Source organism: Anoplophora glabripennis, unplaced genomic scaffold (genome assembly GCF_000390285.2).
Source record: "Anoplophora glabripennis isolate ALB-LARVAE unplaced genomic scaffold, Agla_2.0 scaffold697, whole genome shotgun sequence".
Lineage (NCBI taxonomy): Eukaryota > Metazoa > Arthropoda > Insecta > Coleoptera > Cerambycidae > Anoplophora > Anoplophora glabripennis.
The window spans coordinates 184,954-195,907 of NW_019416792.1; the positions used below are offsets into that span (position 1 = coordinate 184,954).

Genomic DNA, 10,954 nt, shown 5'->3' on the forward strand with positions numbered 1-10,954 from the left:
TAATGATTAACCCTTTATCCATTATGTAAACCGATTTAGAAAATGTAACACATTTGGCTCTATGTTGTGCTCACATGATTATCTTCTTGCATTAATAACTATTATGCCGACAATCACGTAAAAAATATTTTAAAAGAAAGCTTTGCTTCTATTTTCAATATAAGCGATATTCGTATAATAGAAGAATGGTTTTATATTGTTATACTAACCTCAAAATATAAAGGACTTGCAGTGGACCATGCAGAATCGGAACTTATTACATTAACGACAAACGAAATGACATATGACGAATACTTATCAAATATTAAAAATGATAACTGTCTTTGTTCAGAACCCTTAGATGTAATAGAATCGATGACAAGATCAGACCAGTATAAGACATTATTTTATATACACTTTGATAATAAAAGAAAATCCATAGCAACAAGTATATGCAATGAAGGAACGGAAGATAAAAGTATTTACTACTCCCCAGAATTTCTCCAGGTAATTTTAAAACGTTACATTGCATGCAGGTCCAGGTGCTTATGTTTGTAGTTGTCATTTTCGAGATGGAAAGAAAGAAAGATCATTATTTGATGTCACACCTGCCGAGAAGAAAAAAATCCTTCTAAAAAAAAGGAAATAAACCTCTCCCTCTTTGTCAAGTTCTACAACTATTATTGACAGAGCAAGGTAATCTAGTCATTTGTCTTTTTAATATTATTTTTGTAACGACATCATATTTTTTTAGCGTTACTGCAGAAAGCAGTGTGCCGGAAGAACCGTTTGTAGAAGCTTCGACATCACGAGAATGTGTTCCCACTTCAGTGGGCGACTTACCTATCAGTAACATTGCAAACAAATGCGGCTTTAGAAGCAGAAGTTTATTTTTTAAAGCAAGAAAATGAGGGTTTTATTAGGAAAACTGGGCATTGGTAAACTTATTGTTTTGTATACTGGCCTCCCTAACAAACAAATTTTTGAAGCGTTATTTAATTTTATTAAAGACATGCCAATCACTTATTACTTAGGGCGGAAAGTAGATAAATTAACCAACATTGATCAACTAGATTTATCCTGTTACTTACGAAAATCTGCACAAAAATGGCAGTCTAAATATGTACTTCAAACAAATAAAGTTTTTAATAAATTACACAATAAACAGAAACACTATGAAGAAACAAAATAAAAAATACGGTGAAGCTACACGAACACGAATTATGAAAAAGCATTGTTTAGATTCATGTACCTGACCTTTCCCAATAAAGATGGCGGAAATACGTCATCACTAATGCTGCGTATTATACAAATGGCGCTAGTATAGAACACGAATTAAAATCACTACACGATGTTGCTTATCTTTGCTTTTCATTTACATGTGTGTATATAGTAGTTCTAGATCTGATACATATATAAATGCTTGTATTCAATACTTTGACAAATGATGTAGAATTATTTAGATACAATAATTGCTCAGAGGACCAATTTTGTTTCAAGGACATACCCTATGTTATATCAGTTCCGAGCGAGCAACCGAGCTGAACAGACGTGTCCGTAAAGTGCTAGTGCAAGGAGCAAGGCAAATCTACTTGCCTTTATTAAGGCTACCTGGAAAGAATTACTTTCTTTCCTTAATCACCGACGTAATCTCCGGCAGAGACGCCGTCGGCATCTTTGTTACATGTACTTGTGCCGGGATTATGCTCAAATAGGTAAGTCCCCCTTTTACTTTGTCAATTATTTACTGTGCTATTTTTGAATACATTTTTATTTAAATTACGACCCCTGACAAACAATATATCAGGCAGACAAATTACACCAAAAGATACGCACGCCCTCTTAAGGGGGCATCCCCATGCGACTAACACACACACATACAAACGTACACACACACACACACACACACACACAAGAACACACACACACACACACGCACAAAATGTCGGACTCCGAACGCGAGGGGAACATATACATATACATGGACGATGCAGACAGAGAAAGACCCTCTTAAAGGGTCTCCGCTTCACCAAAAAACATGATCATTAAAACAGATTTATACGAACAGCTCCTATCACAAAAACAAGAAAACGAGACACTAAAACAACAAATACATGAACTCACAGAATAAAACACATCCTGACAATACCAACAAATACGAACTATGACAGCAAATCGTCGATTTCCAAAAAAAAAATAAACTTAGTATTATTAAAGTACACCAAAAACTCAACAAACTATCAACAAACAAATGACAGAAAATGCCCCAGACAGGCACACACACATGCTCCATACACACACGCAGAGAGAAACGTAAAAAACACACGGCGGAATCCTCTAGCGAGGACGAAGACCCCAGACATAAAAAATCTGATCAAGCAAACAAAACATGACCACAAACACCAAACAAGCCCCCCCCCCCACACCCAATCCCTCCACAAGCAAAATACCCCACAAAAAATTTCGACACAATTTTGTCGAAATAATAAATAATATGTTTGATGTTTTGAACAGCAGTCATGTAAGCACTTCTAAACTTATTGCCTATAATGCACTATCAAAAAAAAAAAAAATGTTTATGCTATAAACGCATCGAAAAAAAGCATTTGATGTAATATCGACACCAAAAAAAATTGAAAAGCAGAGGTTATCCACCCCTGACTGTTTCCCTGGTGTGGTAATAAATGTTAATGCCATAATGCAATTGGAACAGCAACAAAGAAATCAAGGATACAAATATTTACGTACATCCAAGTTAAGCCAAGACGCTCTTGATAATCAGTTCTCAATATATCGACAAAGAGGAGGGTAAGATAGAAATGCAACTGTTGGAAAACTTGTTGCAGCTATTAGATGATTGTAAACTTGATGACACCTGCTAGTCATCAAAATTTGAGTCTGATGGTACTGTTGTAAAATGACGAACGGCAATGGTGGTGAAGTGAGAGTGGGAGTAAGCCAGTAGAGCGCATACGCGTTTGATAGACAGATGAAGACAGAGGCCCCTGCTCCTGCTGCACACATCAAAGAAATAAGGATAACTTATCCTGTTCGAGGACATAGCTGTCTGCCAGCAGATCGGGTGTTCGGCAGAGTTGAGAAGTCATTAAGGAAAACCTTTCTTGTTAAGACCAAATTAGAGTACAAAAATATATATTCCAACTTTGGTATTGTCAAGGAACTTGGGGTAGACTGGAATTTGTATGATATAAAAAAGTAAAGTTGAAGGAATTTCTGATTTGAAAAGGATTTATTTAGTAAAAGAAAAAACAGAGAAACGACAGTAATAAAGGTCCGATGCTTCCAAAATTTTATATTCGAATATATAACGAAAATTTCAACTAAAACGAGGAAAAATCGACCAAAACCTAAGACTGGAAGAGATAGCACTCAATAATGACGTTAAAGAGAAAAAAAACATCTTTTAGACATTTAATGTCGAATAGTTCGGTTAAGAATGGATATACGACACATAATTAACTTGGTACAGAAATTCTTTAAGCATAAAGAACACATGCAAGCAATGTGGACTGTATTTTTGCACAAAGAAAAATGCTCAGACAGAATATCTTTTCACTACCGAAAAGAACAAAGCAAGGAATTTTCAAAAATTATCAAGAGTAAACTTACCTTTGTTTTTAAAAATATCAAAAATATTTATTGAGAACTAAAAGTTATGACAGACTGTCAATTTTCAATTTGAACTTTGTTTTTTTTTTTCTTTACTTTCAACAAAACGGACACCCAACGCATTCAACTCGAATCACTCGAGAATGGCTAGTTGGTCAATTTCCTGGGCGGTGGATCGGGCGAAATGGCCCAATTCCTTGGCCTCCTAGAAGTCCTGATTGAAGTCTATTGGAATTTTATTTATGGGGCTATATCAAGCAGAAAGTCTATGGGTCCCCGTTGAATAACAATTTATTTGAATGGAAACGAAGAGTAAAAGATGCAATTAATGGAATTCCCATTCAAGAAATCCAAAACGCGTACACAGAATTTACCAAGCGTGCTGGGCGATGTGTAACGATGGGTGGCAGCACATTTGAATAACCATTATATTATTTCTTTATATATGTTTATTATATTAGTTACATTTTTTTCTGTAATCAATAATTAGGAATTTGTACTTTATAGTTGTGAAAAATAAAAAAACAAAGTTGACCGATATTTTTAAAAACAAAGGTACTTTACTCTTGACAATTTTTGAAAATTCATTGTAAAAACTCCATGTGGATTAATTAATTGGACAAATTTTTTCAACTTCCTAGTTTAAGGCCAAGCAGAGATGATGCCCAGAAGCTCAAATTTCAACTCGATAAATTTTTGTCATTTACACCCCACGTGCACTTAATCCGTAGACACACTGTATATACATTCTCAAACATCAGCATTTACTGTATGTGGAATTGGAATCGCCTTCATTTTCATCAATAATAAAAGCGGATACGGAAGAATTTGGAAAATATTTATGCAATGGATACAACAAGGTGTGTCGGCAGGGTTTTCTTCATGTATTTTCAATCTCTAAGTCAGATTGAAACTCTCGTTAAGCGAAAAAAGATGGGAGATACGGTTTATATGGAGAAAAAAGTTTCCAAAATTGAAAAAGTTTACAGATGACGATCGTAAACAAATAACCGACCATGTGAACAGTATTGTTCTTCAATTATGTATACACATGACAGGATGAAATAAAAGTTTAAGGAATAGAGTAAGGGGAAGTTTTCGCCAACAAGTGTCAAAAGAGTTAAATGCGCAGCCAGCTGTAGTTAAATGATTTGACAATAAGGCAGTTCTACTTGTCAGTTCTTTTACCGATGCCTTATCCAATTAGTTTGGTCAAAATATACAGAAAAGAAGACAAGAGGAGGGTTGATGTACTCTGCCCACAAATTGTTTTAGAATACAACCAACACATGGGAGGAGTGGATTTAGCAGACATGACAGGGATGAAATTAAAAAGATGGTACTTGCGAATATTTTCCCAATTTTTAGATATTTTATATCTAATATTTTTTAAAGAAGATTTTGATCAAAGTCCCAAGCAATCTAAAAAGTTGATGGCATTAAAGGATTTTCGTATTATGACAGCAGAAGGACTATTGCAGAAAATTTTACAGAAAACCGTCCCAATAGGTCACCAACAACTACAAGAACTTCTATGGATATGTAGTATGATACATTATGGACATTTTTCAATTTTTTCATCGACAAGAGGAAAATACAAGCTGTGTATAAAAAATCAGTTTTTTGTAGTGTTTGAAATGTAAGGTCGACTATGTCTGCACAAGCTAGAAATTGTTTTTTTGATTTTCATCAAAAATAAATACCTAGTTTTTATTTGGAAACGAAACTGGCAACATAATTTTTGTTCAAATTAATAAAAAGTGTATTCTTTAATCTTGTTTTTTCTGTCTTTAATATACTATTATAAAACATTATCCTGTGTTACATGGGCCACGTTTTTTTTTTCTATTGAAAAGTAAATAAAATATTTTTTGTGTTTTTTTTTGCGTATAATTAGGTACTCCTAGAAACATCCAGAATTGATAAAAAAAATTTCTAGGCAGCATTTTTTTGCCTAACAAAGGTTTAAGAAAGTAACTTTTAATTACTGATACAATCTGGGATGTGGATGGTTATTTAGAAATAATGTTTAAATTATGTTATTGTTAATATTTCGTTACTCGTGCCTATAAAAACATTATAAAGAAATATAGTCTGCAGTCGCAAGAAGTTGCTTATCTTGAGGTAGGTAGTTTTTTATATACACAGGGATTTTACTATTTTATGAGATTAAAATAAACTCAAAATGAACAAATCATGTGCTAAGTGTTTAAACCAACAAAAGGATATGGCTGTGATAGCGACAATGTTTTGTTATTCAGTAGTTACCCTGAATTAACTGCTTCTGGAATGGAATGCATCCCACTGCGCAAGAAACGTAAAAAATACATTTTGTAACGTTAAAAATAAGGACTTTAAGCAACATTCCTCTGAAAACATTTGTAAAACGTAGCTTTAAAGACATTATGTTACGTTAAAGTAATGTACGTTTTAAATACGTCATATGCTAGATGTTTTAGTTCCTGTCTAAAATAATATAACATAAACGTCTTTGAAACGGTATCTGAAGAAACGTTATCACTGCAACATTTATAATACGTCAGTTTCTGAATGTAAATGAAATGGAACTGTCTTAACGTATTTATAACGATATATCGTAGAGGACACTAAAACGTTATATATTATTGTAAAAAAGACGTAAAATTAATATGACTCATAAACGTGCAGTATGCTTTTAGATAAAATGATTAGTTTTGATTACACATGACTAAGATCCTATGCGCAGATTGGGTATTTGTATTTTACCGCGAACGGTGCGATCGTTTTAGCGTTCGCCGTTATCGCTGTCAGAGCTGGCGCTGGCACCTTTTATATGTTTTTAGGCAGGCACGGGCAACGGGGACGGGGACAAGGAGGCAACAGACAAGGGTCGAGTACTGGCTGATGTGCATGTGTAGGTGTGAAACCATATACTAATAGTGCTAATACTGCGACAATGGACGACAGAAAGGTAAGCATAAACTACTGACTTCTGGCTGCAAGGCCTTATAATGTTTTATATGACTCATCCCTGTACCTATATTTAATGTGTAAAAAGATATATTTTTTAGTACAAATTACAATCGATCTAACGTAGCAAATTACCATGCCATCGCCATGTTGTTTTGTTTCTCTAATTCCCTATTAAACTGTAAGATCTATAAGAATCATATCAATATAATATCTAATAATTGGGTATTTCAATAACACAGTTTATTATTTATACCAAAATAAAGTAGATTAATTAACTAAAGGCGCATTTATGAAGCTCAAACATAAACACATAAGATTTGTTTTAGTAATAAGCTTGAGTTGAGAACTGATTATTTTATGGAAACATTTATTCAGCAATTTTAGGATTAAACATAGTATTAGTTCTTTTATAGAACTATTAGTATTAGTAATTCCAAAACTGCTGCATAAACTCTTCCATAAAATAATCACCTCTCAATTTTAAGCTTATTACTAAAACAAAGCTTGGTGCTTAAGGTTCGTATCGTTTATGAGGCGGCATCCACAGTTAACAATCAAGTTGGTTGAAAACACTAAACGTGTTAGGGCTAGTCTGAAGTATGAAACTATAGAAGAATATTTTAATAATCTAAGCAAGACAATTCGAGACGTTCCACCCTCCAATATCGTGAATTACGATGAGACAAATTTTGCTGACGACTGTGGGGCAGTCAAAGTAGTTTCAAAACGGGGCTCTAAACACACATATCGAACAATAAACACATCAAAAACCAGCACCACTGTAATGTTCGCCATCGCAGCTGTTGGAACAATGCTTGCACCGTACGTTGTATATAAATCAAAGCACATGTACGACGGACGGACAGAAGGTTTCAAGGTTCCAGATACAACAGAAGCTTAAGTGGATGGTTAGATGCAGAGTTGTTCGAAGACTGGTTCCTTACAATTGCATTGCCCTACTTTCGAAAATTAGACGGTATTGATAGGGGACAATCTGAACAGTCACCTAACAATTGGTGTTATAGAGGCTTGTGAAGCTAACAACATAAAATTTGTATTATTACCACCCAACGCTACACATCTATTGCAACCACTCAAAATGCAAAAGCAAATACTTTGAAAAACTTAAAATTTACCGATTCATATATCTGAGGCAAATTCTGATAACAAAAAAAAAGCTTCAAGTTTGTATTAACAGGAGCTTTCAATCAAGACCCTCTTGAAAATTTTTTTAGTTATATCAGGAGTCATGGTCATAGATATACAAATCTGGATGTAGCTCAATTTTGATCATCGGTGTACGTCCCTTAGACACTGACAAAGATCTGCCAGAAATACCAAGAAATATTATCGCTCACAAAGAAACAAAAATAACTCGCTGTAGTTTAGTTTATATGTGTGGAGCTATTAAAATTTTGCTTAAAACAAAAATGTCAGTTTTCTAGTAACACATTTAATGAATTCACTGTTTTATTTAATACCTCGGTTAGTTACAAATAAAATCTCAAAAGTTTTAAACCATATTCTTCAAAATTTAAATTTTGCCCTCAACATAACATAGGATCAAAATTGTGTGAGGTTGTTATTGGCAGATGTGCTCTCTTTTGGTGGTGCAAAAAAATAAACAAAAATTGTGAATGGTCCTGACACAAAATTTGCAAAATTTGTATCAACAAATCCAGGGAAAGATTACATAGATCCAGTAAAATTACACGCTCTTGAGAAATTCAGAACTTATAATAAAAGGCATCGAAGCAAATAATCACTACCAAATTTATTTATTAATATTATATTAAAAATATTATTATAAATAAGTAAGGAATGTTCATTATGTTATAGCGAAATATGACTTCTTGAATAGAGGGTCGGAACATCTCAAATTCGTTTTTGATGACTCCTCTGTGCGTTTAAATGAACTACTTCAATCTAATATCGAATCGGGCCGGTTAGAAGGTTCATTAATGGTGTATGCTCTATTAGTGATCACGCAGAACGGCCATCTTTGTTAACCCAGGACAAAGTCCATTATCCAAACAAACTTTGGGCTTGTGTTGTGTTGTATGGCGAGTTTCTTTTTCTGCCTTTTAAGTGTTTCAGACGCGTTCTAATAGACATTAAATGTATGTAATTAAAATAGTTTAAGGATATAAATTATAGCATAACTACATTAATAAATATATTTAATTACGAAAGTTGTAACATGCCAATAGGGACAGTGAACGTAGCCGAGGAAGAAGAACAGAGAAAAAAAAGATGGCGAAAACTGTTAGCGAGTAGGTTAGAGGTCATACATTGTTGAGTATTATTAGTTAGAAGCGTTTGTCTATTTGGTCCCTGTACCAGTAGTTAAAAGCAATGTAGTTTATGTGCAACATAAAATAAATAAATCCTTGAAACGAAGCCTCATTTCGAGATAAACCCACGACCGATTCCCATCCCAACCACCGTATCATCGGGAGATAGGAAGGGGCTCGTGCAAAGTTTTGCAAATAAAGAACTGATAAACATAACCTTAAATTTATAGTAGATTTTCACGTTATATTTTTTTGCTTTTGGAAAATGTACTTTCTTCTTAATTAAAATGGGTGAAAAGCGTGTAATTAAGTTTTCAATGGTGTCGGCTTTCTTCAATGGAAACATTGCCCAGTTGGAACATGGAGAAAATTCCTATTCAGTGTAACTCCAGCTTTACTTAAAGGGGATGTGAAAGCTAGCATGAGGGTAGAAAATAATCTGTTGAAGTAAATTTGACTCCAATTTAAAATGGTTACTTGGTGATTAGTAAGTAATTTATTAGTGTCTTTACATATCTTTTTAGTTACTTAAATGTAAATGAGTTTGATATGTGTCGTCGCCATTTAAATATTGTAAACGAACTTAATACCAGATAACTTTATATATAAACTTACATGTCTTATTGTTAATGTGTTCTATGTATCATATACCTGAAATAAAATTTTCATCAGTTATCTGTCGATGCAGAGGATGGTATCACATACGCAAAATGTACGTACCCAAGGAGACAAGTGATATGTCATCATATGGCTGTTCTATGTATTCATGTTAATATCACTGGTAAGGCTTGTGCATGGAATACCCCGAGGAGTTCCAAAATGGAAGAAACAAAATCGTTGAATGAGATGTTCCCTCCGAAGAAAACAAATTACTGTGCTGTTAGTAGAAAATCTACCACTGCTGAGATAGTGGAGTTTAAAAAAACTGTATTCTCATGTGGTATAGGTTTCACATGGTTGTTACAGGCAGAACCTGAAGTAACCTTAGTTTGGTTAATTCCCCAAATAGACACTATTTTCTTTTCACCGGAATACATTGCCAGTGAAAACAAAATTGAATTTTTTAAAACTGCGTACTATCAGAAGAAAAATTTTGCAAATTGCTGAAGTTACATGTGGGCAATCGAAAAATGAAAACTGGCTTATTGCTAGAAAGTATAGACTTACTACTAGCCATTTTGATGCAGTTATTGCTGCCTGCAAAAGGAATAGTTTTCCACCATCGTTATATAACAGCCTATTAGAGGGCTACAACTAAAATTCTATATTAGCGATTCAGTGCGGAAAAGAAAATGAACAAAGTGCAATTGAAACGTTCAAAGTTGTAACAGGTATGGAAGTGTCACCAACTGGATTGTGGCTCGAGGTATGTGGGTATTTCGTTGCCCGTCTTGATGGTATTGTAGGAGAGGTAGCTCTCTTCGAAGTAAAGTGTTCATGTAAATATAAAAGTGTATCGTTAGAAAATGCATTACGAAACGACAAAACATATATTATATAAAAAAATGAAGACGGGGACATTGCAGTAAATACAAAACATGTTTATTGGAACCAAATACAGGGACAACTATACAGGGTTTGTCCGGAAACTAATGTCAGTGATTTTCTTTTGGCGCGACTGTACGTCGAAGCGCGCCCGGATTGGTTGAGAATGTTAGTGGGAGAAGTCAGCTAACGGATGCTGGGTCGCTCATTCTTCTCCAACCTTCCAGAGAGTGAGGACAGGCGTTTCCGTGAGAGTTGTTTTGTGACCCCGTGCAAATCGAAATGCAGCGCTCGGTAGAACAAAGAATTGCGATCAAGTTTTGCGTTAAACTTGGCAAAACCGCGGCGGAAACTATTCCAATGATCCAGGCAGCTTATAAAGAAGATGCCCTGTCGGATAGGCAAGTGTTCCGGTGGCACAAGGCCTTTTTGGAAGGCCGGGAAACAGTCGATGACGAGGTCCGCGCCGGACGGCCATCAACGAGCACCACGGACGACAATGTGACGCGAGTGAGACAACTTTTGAACACAGACCGACGATTGAGTGTCCGTTTAATGTCACTGATATTAGACATTCCAAAAACTATTGTTCATGAGATTGTTACGAACAATTT

At 34.7% G+C, this 10,954-nt stretch overlaps 1 protein-coding gene across 1 annotated transcript in view; it reads left to right on the top strand.

Annotated features, from left to right (window-relative positions):
* The first annotated feature begins 10,622 nt into the window (after window positions 1–10,622).
* The window catches only part of LOC111691924 (putative uncharacterized protein FLJ37770), a 4,387-nt gene continuing 4,055 nt past the window's right edge, over window positions 10,623–10,954 (top strand). The window contains exon 1 of the mRNA XM_023455461.1: window positions 10,623–10,850. Within this exon, the coding sequence (XP_023311229.1) occupies window positions 10,623–10,850 (228 nt within the window). The remainder of the gene's footprint in view (window positions 10,851–10,954) is intronic.